Below are 16,881 nucleotides of genomic sequence, written 5' to 3' on the forward strand. Positions count from 1 at the left end.
TTCTTGATTCTATGCTTTGTGCTCAAGAACAATTGTTTCATTCATGCAGAAGCCAGGCTGGTTTAAGCAGTTAACCGACCAGTCAATTAAAACTCACACAATCAACTAAGTTAAGTTGCATTTATAGCACACTCCAAGGTGTGTCCACTTCGGAGGGGGCAAAATCTAATTCAGATCAGTGGTTTCTGCACACCCACCAATATTCTGAGACTTTGAGGCATCTGGTTGTATATCTTCGTCCTGATTCCTTTGGTTGCTTTGAACTGCTAACACCAGGCTAAACTGAACGATGACCAGAAAGTCCTTCTGGCAAATTACAGGAGAAGTTAACCTGAAGAGGAAGAGAAAGGACCCCCAAAATCACACCAGAGCCAGCCCTCCGCGATATCCTGCAGCGACCACAACTCGCCCAGTAGCTGGATGAAACATGCCGTGACTCAGTCAGGAAACAGCTCACTCAGATCAGCAGCAGAGATCAAACAGCCCAAAGGAAAGGAAAAACCCTTCTGAGATGTATTTTCCAAGTGTCACCAGCTCCTATGCGCGGTTGAGCTATATGGGTCTGCGAAGAAGGCTGAAGTTCTGGGCTTGCGTCCCAGACCTTGAATGCAAATCCCCGCCTGCCAGCCTAATCTTTCCATTCGCCTTCGTTTCCCCATGAAAAGCTAGTTCCCGGCCATTTTTTCTTTGCAGTTAATTTATAGAGTGGAGGAACGTTACAGGTTCCGAATCGAAATCCATGCAACCACCGCCGCCACCACCCCAAGGTCAAAGGTAGGGAACATAGGAAGCTGACTGAGTCAGAGACCATTAGTCCTTTGGATCCAGCAGACAGAAAAGAGAGTACTTCACACAGCAAACTACAGAACTCGTTTCCGCAGGAGGCAGTGACTTGGATGGCTTTCAAATAGGACTGCACAAATTCATAGGAGGATAAGGCTATCAGTGATTATGAGCCATTATGGCTATTTTCTACCTTGACAACTAGAGGCAGCGACGCTTCTGAATACCAGTTGCTGCAAGAGGGGAAAGTGCTCTTGTGGTCAGTTTATAGAATTATAGAACTGTAGAGTTGGTGACACTGTGGTCTAAACCACCGAGCCTCTTGGGCTTGCCAATCAGAAGGTCGGCAGTTCGAATCCCCGCGATGGGGTGAGCTCCCGTTGCTCGGTCCCTGTTCCTGCCAACCTAGCAGTTCGAAAGCACGCCAAAAAAAGTGCAAGTAGATAAATAGGTACTGCTCCAGCGGGAAGGTACACAGCATTTCCGTGCGCTGCTCTAGTTTCGCCAGAAGCGGCTCAGTCATGCTGGCCACATGACCCAGGAAAACTGTCTGCAGACAAACGTTGGCTCCCTTGGTCTCTAAAGCGAGATGAGCGTCGCAAATCCAGAGTTGTCTGCGACTGGACTTAACTGTCAGGGGTCCTTTACCTTTACCTTTTAGAGTTGGAAGGGAGCACGAGAGTCATCTAGTCCAGCCCCCTCCAGCTTAACATGCTCAGAGACATTTGCACCTATGCATATAATTTAGCATATGCAGATCTCCGTCACTATCCCAGTTTCATATACGTACCTTCCCATTACCATCTTCCTGTTATAATGGCTACAGCTTCCCAAAATGAGGAATTGGGCCCTTTTAGGTAACCTTCAGCTGAGTGTCCTGTCCTTCACCCAGAAGCCCTACTGCCAGGAATTTGTTTCAAGCCTTGGGTCATTGATTTGGGGCATAATTATCCCCCTCCCAAGCCTCATCCTGTCCCTCTTTAACAAGCACAACACCTACTTTTTCTCACTCTGTGTGCTGCTTGCTGTGAGCATACCAAAATATGTACCAATTACTGGAGTGAACCTGTTTTGGGGAGGTTTTTATTTTTTCCCGTCGTTTCCATGACAACAGCTCTCCCCCAAGGGGGGTGGGAACCACCACAGGCATATTTGCATCAAGTAGGGCTGTCCAAAAGAAGGACACAAATATGCTAATTTTAGAATGAATTACTATAACGGAGATAGAAATAACACTTCACAGAAGACTGTGACCCAGGTGACTTCATGAAGCTCAATAGGTGATCTAGGTCCTTTGTGGCCATATTTACACCCAACATTTGAAGTGCTATGGTAACGCTTTAAACAGTTGTGGCTTCCCCCAAGGAATTCTGGTGGCTGTAGTCACGGAGCTACAATTTCCAGAGAGATTTAACAAGCAATCCTTCTTCCCAGCGAATCCTGGACATTGTAAATCTGTGAGGGAAACAGGCATCTCCTAATAACTCTCAGCGCCCCGAACAAACTACAGCTCCCATAATTCTTCGAGAGAAGCCATGACTGCTATCATTGGGGCATCCTAGTGCTTTAAAGGTATGGTGTGCTTGCAGCATTTTGTCAGACTGTCTGACCTCCGCTGCACTCATTTGAGAAATAGTCCCATAGTTAGGCTTACCTGGATCTCTTTGATGTGAAAAGCCAGGATCGTGATCAGCAGCCCAGCTGTGGAGAGGGTGATGAGGCACTTCACCATGAAGGAGTATGCAAACCACTGAAGGCAAGAGGAGGGAGAAGTGAGGAGAAGGGCCGGGTGCCATTAGAGCATTATTATCATTCCACTTCATTCATGAATCGCTTCCTATGAAGCACCTTGAAGTGATTTTGCAGTACAGTAGAAATGCATAATTGCTTAATTACCATATTTTTTTGCTCTATAAGACTCACTTTTTCCCTCCTAAAAAGTAAGGGGAAATGTGTGGCGTCTTATGGAGTGAATGCAGGCTGTGCAGCTATCCCAGAAGCCAGAACAGCAAGAGGGATTGCTGCTTTCACTGTGCAGCGGATGGTCCCTCTTGCTGTTCTGGCTTCTGAGATTCAGAATATTTTTTTTCTTGTTTTCCTCGTCCAAAAACTAGGTGCTTCTTGTGGTCTGGTGTGTCTTATAGAGCGAAAAATACAGTATATAGAAAGTTAAAACAACAGCATATGCAGAAACAATGCAAAGTCATTGCATATACCGTATTTTTTGCACCATAACACTCACTTTTTTCCTCCTAGAAAGTAAGGGGAAATGTCTGTGCGTGTTATGGAGCGAATGCCTGCGGGTGGCGGGAGGGATCTGCTGCAGTCGTGAGCAGAGGATCCATGGTTCCCCTTCCTTCCCTCCTCCGTGGTTACAAAGCATGGATCCACATGGATCCTCAGGATTTTTGCATTGGGCTACTCCAAACTCACTGTCAGATCACATGTCTGTGGCCACAGCATGAACCACAAAAATCATATATCCACTATTTCGTTTAGAATATTTTTTTTCTTGTTTACCTCCTCTAAAAACTACGTGCGTGTTATGGTCTGGTGCGTGTTATCGAGCAAAAAATATGGTATATAAAAAAACAATTATAGACACTGAATGGGATAAGAAGTCATAGCTGAAGGAGAGCCTGGCTACTGTATCAGGCCAATGGCCTGGCTACTCCAACATCCAGTTTTCATAATGGCCAGCCAGTTGTCTACAAACAAGTGGGCCCTGGGTGCATTTGAGCCCCTCAAGGGTGTCAGCTCTTACGCCCAGAGCCAATGGTTTGATGGTGGCTGCTGTTTGACAAGAGTTGTAGGCTCTGGTGGTTGGCCTCCCTTCAAAAACTTTGAATGGTAGCACTTAATTCTCCAATTCCTGCATTTCAGGGGGTTGGACTAGATGACCGTTGGGGTCCCTTCCACTTCTACAATTCTATGAAATGGGACCATATTTATCATAGTACTGTGGGGTGGGGAACCTCCAGCCCTCCAGCATGGCTCACCAGACCTCCCCATTTGCAGTGGCGTAGCGTGGGGGGGCAGGGGGTGCCGGCCGCACCGGGCGCAACATCTGGGGGCTAGGGTTAGGGGGCGCAAATCCACGGGTTAGGGGGCGCAAATTACTTGCCTTGCCCCGGGTGCTGACAGCCCACGCTACGCCACTGCCCATTTGGCCAGCAAAGGCCATTTTGGGGAAGCCACGATTGTTGTTGTTACCACTACTAAATTCATTAAATTTGTATCCATAGATCTCAAGGTGATTTGTAGCATAAATATACAAGATAAATACACAAAATACATAATAAAAACAAGAACAAAACCAATAAACCCCTCCCACCCGCAAACACATTTAAAAGGCCATATAACAGGCATGTCCAAAGTCTGCTTCGGGGGCCTAATGTGGCCCACCAGTCAATTTAACCTGGCCCCTGTGGCAGTATATGCCCTGGGGTAAAAAAACTCAGCAACTTAAACCCTAAAAAAAAGCTCAGCAACTTTGGTCGGCCCTCACTCCATCAAATCTGGCCCCCTTCGAAAAAAGTTTGGGCACCCCTGCCTTATAATGTTAACCAGCCAAGGTCTGGTTGAAGAGGAATGTTTTCGCCTGATGCCTACAGGTGTATGCAATGAAGGCGCCAGGTGAGCCCCCCTGGGGATAGCATTCCACAAACAGGGAGCCACTGCAGAAAAGGCCCCGTTGTCATGTTGCCACCCTCTGGACCTCTCATGGAGGAGAAACACAAAGAAGGGCCTCAGATGATGATCACAGGGTCTGGGTAGGTTCATACTGGTTTCAAATTGATGCTTTTAACTTTTTTAACTGTTGCGTATTTTCGTTCTTTTTGTAGACCACCTGGAGGTTGCTGCTGTTGTTTTCCACAATCAAGTGTTAAATAACTTTTGTGAAATAAATAAACAAGTTATGTACCTCAGCCTTAGGACCAAATGACACACTGTGTGCACTCTGTTGCAACAGTGTCACAATGGACTTGCTTTGTTTTCCACTTAACTGAGAAAAAGAGCTTTGAGGGGGACCGCAAACTGTGAGTGGGGAGGAAGCAAAATTTGTGGGTGCTTAGCTCTTCCCTCCAAGCTTTGGGTGAGGAAAGTGACTTTTAATCAGAAAAGTAGTTACGCAAAATGCCTCCCCTTCCACCGTTTGACCCAGAATTGCAGCCTCCTCAATATTTCTTCTTTCCAATGGGGCTGGAGAGGGGGAGGTCAGAGCTTCTGTCATGCAGCTGCGAGTAAAAGAGAGTTTGATTCTCACATTCAGTTCATGCTTGGTGCATGAATGCAATTGGGAAGATATGCATTCAAAGACCCTAGCTATTATTATGGCTTGATCATAGTATGAATTTGGTTGCATTTTTTTCGGGGGGGGGGGTCCTTTCTTGCACGTTTTGCCAACCCGCTTTCACTTCAGTCAGTGCATCTGGTTGTTAACCAGAAGGCTGGTGGCTCCAGCCGACCCAGGGATGGCTACGGGCAGGATGGCTGCATTGCAGGGGGCTGGACTAGATGACCCTCAGGGGTCCCTTCCAACTCCTCGATTCTATGATCCATATTAAATAACAGTAATCATAGTAAACAAAGCTGAAGATGCTTGTTCCATAGCCATTCTACACTTTTATGTTGTCTGTTATTCACAACAAACCCTAACCTTCCACTGGTCTTGATCTACAATGCAGCAAAAATACATTTTAAAAAGGCCATAAAACAAACAGTACATAATACATTCATATATATATATATATATATATATATATATATAGACACACACGCGCGCACACACACACACCTAACAAAGCAGACAGCACAACTATACAAAACTAAGGTCAGGCATAGGCAAACCCGGCCCTCCAGATGTTTTGAGACTACAATTCCCATCATCCCTGACCACTGGTCCTGTTAGCTAGGGATGATGGGAGTTGTATTCCCAAAACATCTGGAGGGCTGAGTTTGCCTATGCCCGGCTGTGATCATGGGTGTGGTAGATCCCGCCCCCAAATCAAGTAAATAAATAAAAATACTTAACTAGCTGACTAACTGACCAATTGTATCACAGATAACTTGGTTCTGCCCCCTGCAACATAAAGCCTGCCCCCCCAAAAAAATAAATCCTGGCTATGCCCATGGCTGTGATCATGTAGACAGTTCCTGGGGCATGTCCCATTTAATTCAATTGGGATTACGTTTGAGTAGACATGCATTGGATCGTGCTGTAAATCCCACTTGATGTTTAGCCAAAAAACAAACAAACACCACTTTTTTTCAGTTAGCCCCTTTATACTTATATAAATTAACCATGCCCATTAAGTTCAACGGGTCTAACTCTGAGTAGGACATGCATTGGAGGTGGCTCATACCTTTGTTCATACGTAAGCAAATCTGTTAGAACAGCGATGATATAAATAATACGGCTTAATGCTTGCAAATTTCCAAGCACTCCACATACAATGCATGATATAGCTCTAGCTGTAGCTAGGTAGGTCAATATTATCACCCTCCATAATGCAGATGGGACGGAGGAACGAGGGCTGAGAAGGAGCAGATTGCCTGAGACCACCTAGGGACCTCAGCCCACAGATAACATCCAAAGAGGGTGCTTCCTAATTTGCGGATCCTTCTCCTATGGCTCCTAGGCTAGACCAACCTGCAGGAAAGTCTAGGATGGCATTCAAGAATTGGCTGCCAGCACTGACAGCTGAATGGCACCTCAGGGGAACCTGGCTGGCACAAAGCTCAGGCCGAACAAAAGGAAGTAATTGTTCACAGAGTTAACAAAAAGGTTAATAACCGGGAAGGGGGTGGGAATCGCTGCAATAATTGCCACATTTTGGCTCCATTGAAAAACCTGCACTGGTTTCCAGTTTCTTTGTGGGCCTTGGGTATCTGCCAGAGGTCCAACATTCCAACAGGGCACAACCACGGATGTCATTTACACACACACAAACACACATGGCCTGGTGCTCTGACTAGTGTCGGGAGAGCTGGGAAGAGTCATTTTGATTTCCCACAGTGCCCTTGATGTGGCCTTGCTCCAAGGAACTGTGGGGAATGGAAACAGCATCCGTTTGGCATCCGTCTGTCTCGGAAGGCAATGGAGGACTGCGCCTTTGGGGGTGAGGTCAAACTGTCAGAAGATTACATGGCAGCTAGAAACATCAGTTTAGTGCACTGGCTGGTAATTTTTTTTTTAAAAAAAGGGCTGAAGTGGTTTGCAAAAAGAATGAAACGACAAAAAAAATCAGTAAAAACAGTTAAAAACAACTACAGTCAAACCTCGGTTTCCAAACGCCTCCGTTTTGGAACGTTTTGGCTCCCAAACCAGAAGTAAGTGTTCCAGTTTTTGAACTTTTTTCAGAAGCCGAACGTCTGACGCGGCTTCCGCTTCAGTGCAAGAAGCTCCTGCAACAAATCAGAAGCTGTGCCTCAGTTGTCAAACATTTTGGAAGCCAAACGGGCTTCTGGAACAGATTGCGTTCGACAACCAAGGTTTGACTGTATTTTTTAAAATAAATAAATAAATAAAAATCAACAATAAGCTAAAAACCTGATTAAAACACATGTCAACATTCTATATCTCTGGGTAGGCTTGTCTAAACAAAAAAACTCCAATTCTTAGCAGGCACTGAAAAGAGTACAGTGAAGGTGTATGCCTGATGTCAAAATGCTCCCCCCCCCTCCACACTGGCACTGTGGGTTAAACCACAGAGCCTAGGACTTGCCGATCAGAAGGTCGGCGGTTCGAATCCCCACGATGGGGTGAGCTCCCGTTGCTCGGTCCCTGCTCCTGCCAACCTAGCAGTTCGAAAGCACACCAAAAAGTGCAAGTAGATAAACAGGTACTGCTCCGGCAGGAAGGTAAACAGCGTTTCCGTGCACTGCTCTGGTTCGCCAGAAGCGGCTAAGTCATGCTGGCCACGTGACCCGGAAGCTGTACGCTGGCTCCCTTGGCCAATAAAGCGAGATGAGTGCCGCAACCCCAGAGTCGTCCGCGACTGGACTTAATGGTCAGGGGTCCCTTTACCTTTACCCTAGTAGTATATGCATTTTTGTACAATTTGTCTGGAAAACTGAACCAACCCAGACCCTATGATCATCCTCTGATGATTATGCGTTAGGTGCCAGGCAAAAATATTCCTCTTTTCTGAGGCCTTTGGCCAATTAAACAATCTATGGTCTTTTAAACTGCAGGGGTGGGTTATCGTTTCATTTGTTACTATGTTATGTATCTTCATGTTTTTATACTATAAACCGCCCTGTGAGCCTCGGATAAAAGGGGGAGGGTTAAGTTACTTTAAAAACTGAAATAAATAAATGAATTGCAAAACTCAGAGAAGTATGAATTTTGAACGATGTCTGCATTTCCATTTTGGGTTACTGTTTTCTGAAAGCGTAACTTGCGTTGGTTTGCCTTCAGACAAGTACTGAATCAAATGTCTCCCGCTGTCCATAAGGGCAAGTTGGTGGATAGGTGGTTTAGCCAAACAGCATCATGTGAGATTCTGCCAACCTGCCAGTGCTGTGATGTAGGTCATTCTTTGCCCTGAACTGTGCAGCAGACGGCCTTCTTGGTAGTGGTGCCCTCCCTGTGGAATACTTTCCCTTCAGATAAAAAACTATGCAACTTTTAGAAGACATCTGAAGGCAGGCCTGTTTAGGGAGGTTTTTAATGTTTGATGCTTTCTTACATTTTATATATTCTGTAAGCCGCCCAGAGTAGCTGGGGAAACCCACACAGATGGGTGGGGGATAAACAACAACATTATTATTGTTGTTGTTGTTGTTGTTTGCAAGCGCGTTACCATTTTATTCCAAAAACGGAAGCTCTCTGCAGCCCTCGAAGAGGTGGTTCTACTTGTTTCTCATGGAACGGAAGGAGTTAAAACCCTGCTGCGTGGGGCAACAGATGAGGGGTGTGTGACCAATCGTGTGCTAATAAAACAATTGAATCATTGTGGGTTTTGTTGGAGGCAACAGCTTTCACCTGGGCAACCAGCTACCACCTGAACCAGGTGTTTCCAGACAGGCTTACTGGTTTCAGGGCGAGGCTGTCCCCTACACACACAGACTAAAATCCTATTTACAAGCATCTGGAAATTAGGCACAGAACTCAGATGTAGAAATAAATGCGCCCGTGGAAAAGAATAACTCAGCACTCAATTCTTTCCAAGTCTGAAGGGCATTGCATATATCCCTTGGGAATTAGGAGGGTTGGCTCACTGAGCCAAAAGGGGGTCTTTTGTTGCAGACTTCAGGTGTCTTGCCCCTTTAGAAACTGCTGGAGGCAGAGTCAGCTCATCGGTCCATCTTCCTCAGCCTTGTTTATGCTGGGTGGCATTGGGCTAAGTTTTATTCAGAGCAAACATACCGAAAGCAATGGACCTGATGGTCACGTTCACTAATTCCAGTTGGTTTACCCCGTGGAACCACTCAGCAGTTGTCTGAGCAGGGGTTTCCCCCAGCCATACTTGGAGATGCAGGGTTTTGAACCTGTGACCTTTTGCATTGCAGGGCAGATGCTCTGCCACTGAGCCACGGTGTCCCCTGCTACTTTTTAAAATTTTTCAATTAAGAAAGAAACAACTTTCTTTTCAGCCAGCTGGGCATACTGCAAAGTGCAATGCTGGTGAACTCTCAGCCACATATCACCTTAATCACAGCCAAAGCATCAATATATATACAGTACAGTGGTACCTCGGGTTACGAACTTAATTCATTCCGGAGGTCCGTTCTTAACCTGAAACGGTTCATAACCTGAGGTGTGCTTTCGCTAATGGGGCCTCCCGCTGCCGCCGCGCCACCAGCACACGATTTCCGTTCTCATCCTGGGACAAAGTTCGCAACCCAAGGTACCACTTCCAGGTTAGCGGAGTTTGTAACCCAAAGTGTTTGTAATCCGAAGCATTTGTAAGCCGAGGTACCACTGTAAAAGAGTATGAGCGAGTTTTCTGTAAGGATAATAGCTCAGCAGTAGAGCATTTGCCTTGCATGAAGTACCAGATTCCCAGAGTTTCTAGTAAGACTGTGAAGAGACCCTTGTCTAAAGAAACCCAGGGAGCCCCTGCCAGCCAGTGCAGACAGTCCTGAGGTAGATGGACCCTATAATCTGGACTCAGTATAAATCAGGTTCCCGTGTTCCATCACAGTAAATATCAGTGTTCCCTTACGTACGTCGTTTCCTTTCCGTAAGTGATTGCAGTTAATAGCTCGCTCCATCCCCCTTGTCGGTATCAGGCTCATGCCAAACCATCAGTCAAGTGAAAATGAAACAAGCGGCAGCAGAAAAGGGTCACCTTGAGGAACTCTTGAGTTACAGTGGCAGGGAGTTCCACAGGCTCTGGAATGTAAGATGTAAGGAAGCACAGCTGTCTAAAGTTGTACTTCTAAAAAGCGGGTCTGTGGCTTAGCAACCCTGAAGGTTATGACTGGAGGCAGTAATGCTTCTGAATGCTACTTGCTGGAAACCGCAGGAGGACAGAATGCTGTGGCACTTGGGTGCTGCTTGAATCTGGAATCTGACTGGCCTCCGAGAGAACAGGATGGAGAACTAGGTGGGCCTCTGCAAGGATTTTTGTGTGTTTGTGTTTTCTTACGTTCTCCTCCAGGACCCCTATACTTTGGGGTGCTCTTAAGTTCCAGTTTCGTGTTGTCAGCCTGTGTCCAGCTGAGTTCTTTTAGAACCTAGCAACACTCCAGATTAAAACATTCCAGCCCTGCACCCCAGTCTTTCCCTCGAAAGTGATAAAAGCTTGGAACGGTAAGGGGTCTTTGTCCTGCGGGAAAACATTTGCCTTGGTGGCGTTTCCAGAGCTGGGCTCCAGAAAGACAAAAAGGTCGGGGGGGGGAGCACTTCTGGCCACTAAAGGACAGCCAAGGCAGTACGGGAGACACCCTGGGCAAATATTATTACAATAGGGAAGGTGACTGAGAGGGGAGTCACTCACAAGATATATAAGCAAGGCAGGCCTCAAAGGACAGCCAAGACAGACAGATAGAGGCACAGGAGGGGGCAGAGGAGAGAGTTGAGTAACCTATGCTGCCTCTTCATCATGAGTCTGTTTTTAAAGCCAAAATATATCCTGACTTTGGCCACATTCACACCATATATTTAAAGAACTACAATACCACTTTAAACAATCACGGCTTTCCCTAAAGAATTCTGAGAGCTGTAGTTCGATATGGGTTCTGGGAGGTGCTACGATTCCCAGAGTCCCCTGTGAAAAGGCATTGGTTGTTAAAGCGCTCCGAAAATCATAATTCTTCGAGGGGAACTGGGGGTTTCTCCCAACAAGACTCAGCACCTTTAACAAACTACATTTCCCAGGATTCTTTGGGCGTGAATGTAACCTTTATTTACTCCAGGGGTCTTCCCAGCATTGCCCTTGGACAGCCCTGCTCTGCTTCCTCCTCAAGTGCCTTTGCCTGACTGGAATGTGTCTTTGAACTATGATAATTCCTCTTGTTGCTCGAATGGAGGTTAGAGAGAGGTAGGGGTTGGGGTCGCATGCAGAAATCTGCAACCTTTACTGTGCAAAGGTAAGAGTCATGCTTGTGATCCACCTGTTTCGTCTCCGGCCCCGCCCTCCATTTGGCAGGCGGCCCCTGGAAAGTCACCCGTGAGGGCATGCGGCCCTACTGGGTTCCTTCTTTGGTTTGTTTCTGTGAAGCCATTGGCCGATGGGGGAGTGGAGGCCCTTGCACCAAAAATAACCCCTTTTCAACACTTCCGCATTTCGCTCCAGGGCATGGAAGCTAATTTACCGTATTTTTTGCTCTATAAGACTCACTTTTTCCCTACTAAAAAGTAAGGGGAAATATGTCTGCATCTTATGGGGCGAGTGGAGGCTGCGCAGCTATGCCAGAAGCCAGAGCAGCAAGAGGGATCGCTGCTTTCGCTGCGCAGCGATCCCTCTTGTTGTTCTGGTTTCTGAAATTCAGAATTTTTTTTTCTTGTTTCCCTCCTCCAAAAACTAGGTGCGTCTTATGGTCTGGTGCGTCTTATGGAGCGAAAATTATGGTGCTTCACTTTTCAGGTGGGGGGGGGGAATGTTACAGATCAACACCAGCTTTTCATCCCTGCAATGCAAATTCTGCAGCAGGAGCTGCTTCACTAGTAGGGGTAACAGCCGGTCCAGGGTGTGGTCTGAGCATCCCTCAGGCATGCTGGACCAAAGTCTCTGCCCCAGTATCCTTGGAGAAGCAAGAAGGCATCCACCTGTTTTGTGGACAGATAAACAACCCCATGCTGAGCAGAAATGCAACAGGTACATCTTTGCTCAGCAAGTAGCCAGATAGCCTCCACAATTTTTTTCAGTCCTCTTTTCATTCAAGCTAGCAGCCCTCAACTACTATCAGGGCAAGGGGAAGCCATCGAGGTGCCTGCCAGGTGTGTAATTTTTTTATTTTTTGTGAGTTGTTTTAAACTGTTTTGAATATTGTCTTTTAATGTTGCAACCTGCCCTAGGAACTTAAGGGGAAGCAGGTGAGAAATGAACAAACAAACAAATAAACTACAACTCCCATCAGCCCCAGTTTGCATGGCCAATGGCACTGGATCCTAGGAATTGCAGTCCGCTACCTCTGCAGAGCAAATACATCAGCTACCGCTCCATTAAGGGCACAGAGTCGCTCGCCGTAAAGATGGCAAATTAAATTAACTTGCCACAGCTCGAGGGTGAGGTGGAATAAAGGGACCAGGAGCGGAAATAACAACTTTTGCGGCTTGGCAGCACCCACTAGGCCTCAAATCCCTTCCAGAGTTTGGATTAAAAGCTTAACATTTACAACTTGGCTCTCCTTTCCATTGAATTCCAGTCATTGCACTTGCAAGGTTTTGCGTATGTGTGTGTGTTTTCTCCCCTTTTGTGACGTCTGCACTCCTGCCATCCCTAACCACTATCCCTTACTCTCCTCCCAGCGTTGGGAAGGAACTCCTGGAGCTCTTGGCTCCTCTGCGCCCTTGCCCTGGGCAGTTCCCACTGCTGGTGGCGGCTTCTCCGTGAGAACACATGTCACCTGGCCCATCCGGATTAATATTTATCCTGTCACCAGTCCCAACATTGCCTCCCCGCCCCCTCCAGCTCCACAGCCCCTGCCGTGAAGGGAGCAATTGTGTCCTGAACAATCGGACAAGAGAAGGAAGTTGGGCTTGCTCCATGAGCCGGGAGAAGGGGCTTGCCCGTGCCAGGAATGGTAGGATAAGGAAATAAAGAAGGGAAAAGAGAAAAGCCAAGAAGACGCAGCCTTGTTTTCTCACTGAGGTGGTGAACCTTCCTCTGAACTGGGCCTGCGTACACAGCACAACTTTATAGCCCATTTCCCCCAGAATCCTGGGAGTGGTAATTTACCTCACGGAGCTACAGTTCCCAGCCCCTTAAAGGAACTACAGTTCCCAGGTGGGGTTGCCTTAAATGTATGGTGAGTATGCTGCCCAAGTCAAGTAATCTGAAGTTTGTGTGTTTATTTAATCTGTTGGAAGATTCAGGACAGTGCAGGGTGCAAAACTAGATGGGTCACTTGCCTAATCCTGCAAGCTCTTCTTACCAATTTCTTTTGTCCTATGTGCTACCGGCTGGCTGGAATCTGAAGCTGCAAGCTCTCCACGCTGCAACATACTGTTGCAGGTAGCCTTGAAAAATGCACAAATGCAAGAAACTCAAAAGGCCAGTGTGCTGCTTATTCCTCTGTGTGCCTCTTGCTTGCAAATCCTCCAAAAGCCAGACAGATCTTAGTCCTCCTTGTGGTTCAGCGCTAAAAACTGCTAGCGCATTTACAAAGCTAAGCAGGGTCTTGTATAGTTTCAAATTGGATGGGAGACGACGTGTTGGGCTACATCTCTACAGTTCTATGATCAATGGGTGGGCTTCTATTATCTTAGTGCTGATCCAACGAGGCAATTCTAACCTTTACAGGCTAGTGGGGACTGGATACGCACCATACATTTAAAGCACATTCCCCTCCTCACAGAGAATCCTGGGAAGTGTAGTTTATCCCACAGAACTACAATTCCCAGCACTGTGGATAAACCACAGCTCCCTGGATTCTTACCCAACCTTAGCTGCTGAAATGGATCTTATCCGATGTGTGGAAAAACCCAAGAGAGATTTTGCTTAACTGAGCCTTGATTCAACGGGTAAGATTAGATTTTCGCACGCTGCTAAACAAACAAACAAACAAACATCTGTTGGATCAGGGGGGAATTAATTAGTGCACAATAAGATCAAAATACAGGTCAAGCAAAAGTGTAAATGAGTTCTTTATCAAGAAATCCAATCAGGATGAATGCTCATTGTTTGCCCCACAAACAAATCAGAACATATGCTCAGTAAAGACCAGATCTAGGCCATACCATACATTTAAAGCCCTATGATACCACTTTAAACACTCACGGCTTCCCCCAAAGGACCCTAGGAAATGTAGTTTAAGGGTGCTAAGAGTTGTTAGGAGACCCCTGTTCCCTGCCCAGAGCCATAGGCGCCGACTCCATGGGGCCTGAGGGGGCCCGAGCCCCCTCAAAAATTCGTTTGGGGGGGCTCTGCCCCCCCAATAATTTAAGAAAATTATTAGGCACCTTGCCAAAAACCGCGCAGGGGACTCCGGCGCGCGCCTCCCAAAGTGACCGGGAGCTCCTGAGAAGGGGCGGGCAGGTCGGTCAGTCAGAGGAAGACCCCCAGCGGCGGGACTTTAGAAAGGAATGGAGCCGCGGGGCCGAGGAACGGCGTATTCGTCGCCGGCGAGGGACCGGGGTGAGGGGAGAATGGAGGGGACGGGAGTTCCTGCCGCCGGAGCGGGGCTTTTTTTCTGGGTTCGGCTAAGGTGACGTTGGTAGGAGGGGGTGGCCGCCTCCCGGCGCGAAGCCTGGGGAGGGCAGGCCGGTTCTTGCATGCAAAAGCACCACTGCCATCCTGCCGCCAGTATGGACCCCGGTATGGGCCCCCCCAATATTTTTTATAAGTCGGCGCCTCTGCCCAGAGCCTCAATTCAAAGAGAAGTTTCAATCTCTTTTCCCAGGGAACTTTTCCAAAACTAGTTCCCCCCCCCCCCCTTTCGCATTACTTTTGGGTTTTTTGCCCCCCACCCCATGCACAAAAAACTCTGCTTATAAAAAAAGCAAATACAGTGGAACCCCGTGTTACATACTGTTCTCCTTACGAATGCTTCGGGTTACAAGCCCTGCTAACCCGGAAGTAGATGCTCTGGTTGTGTACTTTGCCCCGGGATGCTAGTGGAAGCTGCCTGCTGGCGGTGCGGCAGCAGCAGGAGGTGCCATTAGTGAAAGTGCACCTCATGTTAAGAATGGTTTCGGGTAAAGAACGGACCTCCGGAACGAATTAAGTTCGTAATCGGCGGTACCACTGTATCAGTGAGAATAATAATAATAATAATTTGTTTGTGCCCTACCCATCTGACTGGGTTGCCCCAGTCACTCTGGGAAGCTTCCAACAGAATAATATCCTGATAAACAGTATGGCTGACTGGCTAGAATCCTGAACATAAGCATTCCATGCTGCAGCACTTTGTCGCAGGTTCCATTCTTACCAGTTGTGAGATAAACAGGGGAAGGGGATGTTGCCTAATATTCAGCCTGCGAACGTCCAAAGGCTGAGGGTGAGACGGACCTTTGTGCTGGTCCTGCAAGGCAATTCTTTTATCTTCTTTCAAGACGGTTAACTGGGACTGTGTACAAAACACACCTTTAAAGCACATGCACCTGCCAAAGAATCTCAGAAACTGTAGTTTACCCCTCCCAGAGCTGCAATTCCCAGCACCTATAACAAACAAACTACAGTTGCAGATAGGTAGCCGTGTTGGTCTGCCATAGTCAAAATAAAAAAATTCCTTCCAGTAGCACCTTAAAGACCAACTAAGTTAGTTCTTGGTATGAGCTTTTGTGTGCATGCACACTTCTTCAGATACACAAACTACAGTTCCCAGGAGTCTTCTCAGGAGGGGAGGGGAGGGGATGTGCTTTAAATATATGTTGTGTACTTAGCCCCGCTCCAGTAATCTGAAGCGCATGCACTAGTTGAAAAATTAGGTCTACTCTGATTTCCTTCATCCTATGAGCAGCAGGCATCCTAAGCTGTAGCAATCCATACTGCAACATTTTGTTGCAGGACCACCTGTCCTGACTCTAGAGCATGTGCAAAAATCCCAGAGCACCACTTCTTCCTCTGTGCGCCTAAATGTCACTGAGGCGACTCAGTGAGGTCCTGTCTGTGCACCTCTGCATCTCAAGTCACATCCTTGTGTTCCTGTCTTCACCTGTTGCACATGACCTGATTTGTTTCCCTCCCCCCCCACCCGCACCGTTTCTCAAGAAGCTACAGGATACATACGGATCGTGACAAACTTCATGTGTTCTTAGCTTCAAACCCCAACAGAGGGAGCGCACTGGGGCCAGAGTAAACAGTAACTTGTGCCTAGCCTGAATGCGGTTGAGCTGCCCTTGTTATTTCGATGATTACAATAAAATCCACTGTAAGATGAAAACGTTTTGTTAAACATTATTCGGAAATGGTAGTCGCCAGTCGACTCACACACCCTTCATCAGAAGCTGACACGGGAAAGTTTACACAAATTACCACAATTTGGTGGAGTGTGTGCAGACAGGAAGGGGCTCCGGCAGTGATTATGAGTGTGAAACTAAATCGAGGGTGTGTGTGTGTGTGTGTGTGTGTGTGTGTGTGTGTGTGTGACTTGATATGTTGCTGGTCTACAACCCCATCACTCCTGACCATTTCCCATGTTGGCTGGGGCTGATAGGACCAGAGTCCACCATCACAGGTTCACATCTGTGATGGGTCAGATGCTCCAAATTCTCACGCCTCCTTGTTTTTCTCTTTGGAAATGCCGGTGGCCCTGCAATAGCTGCGGGTGAACCAAACATTACTCTTGCCACCTTTTATGGTCTTTGTTTCTCTCCTTGATGCTCTCCTTTCCCAGCCCCCTCATCTTCTGACGTTGCCTTTTCTCTGCCTGTTCCCAAAAACTTATTTCCTACGGTCACCCTTGGGTGCCGATGGGGGAAAACACCCCTCAGCACCTGCCTGTTGCACTGCTCCACATGCCAAAGAGTCAACATTAGTCCCT

The 16,881-nt window shown here is 47.2% G+C and overlaps 1 protein-coding gene across 1 annotated transcript in view; it reads right to left on the reverse strand.

The window, feature by feature from the left end:
• KCNN4 (potassium calcium-activated channel subfamily N member 4) overlaps window positions 1-16,881 on the reverse strand; it is a 47,809-nt gene that overhangs the window by 19,678 nt on the left and 11,250 nt on the right. The window contains exon 2 of the mRNA XM_081199798.1: window positions 2,438-2,533. Coding sequence (XP_081055924.1) covers window positions 2,438-2,533 — 96 coding nt within the window. The remainder of the gene's footprint in view (window positions 1-2,437; window positions 2,534-16,881) is intronic.

This window comes from Podarcis bocagei (genome assembly GCF_964188305.1).
Source record: "Podarcis bocagei genome assembly, chromosome: 7".
Lineage (NCBI taxonomy): Eukaryota > Metazoa > Chordata > Lepidosauria > Squamata > Lacertidae > Podarcis > Podarcis bocagei.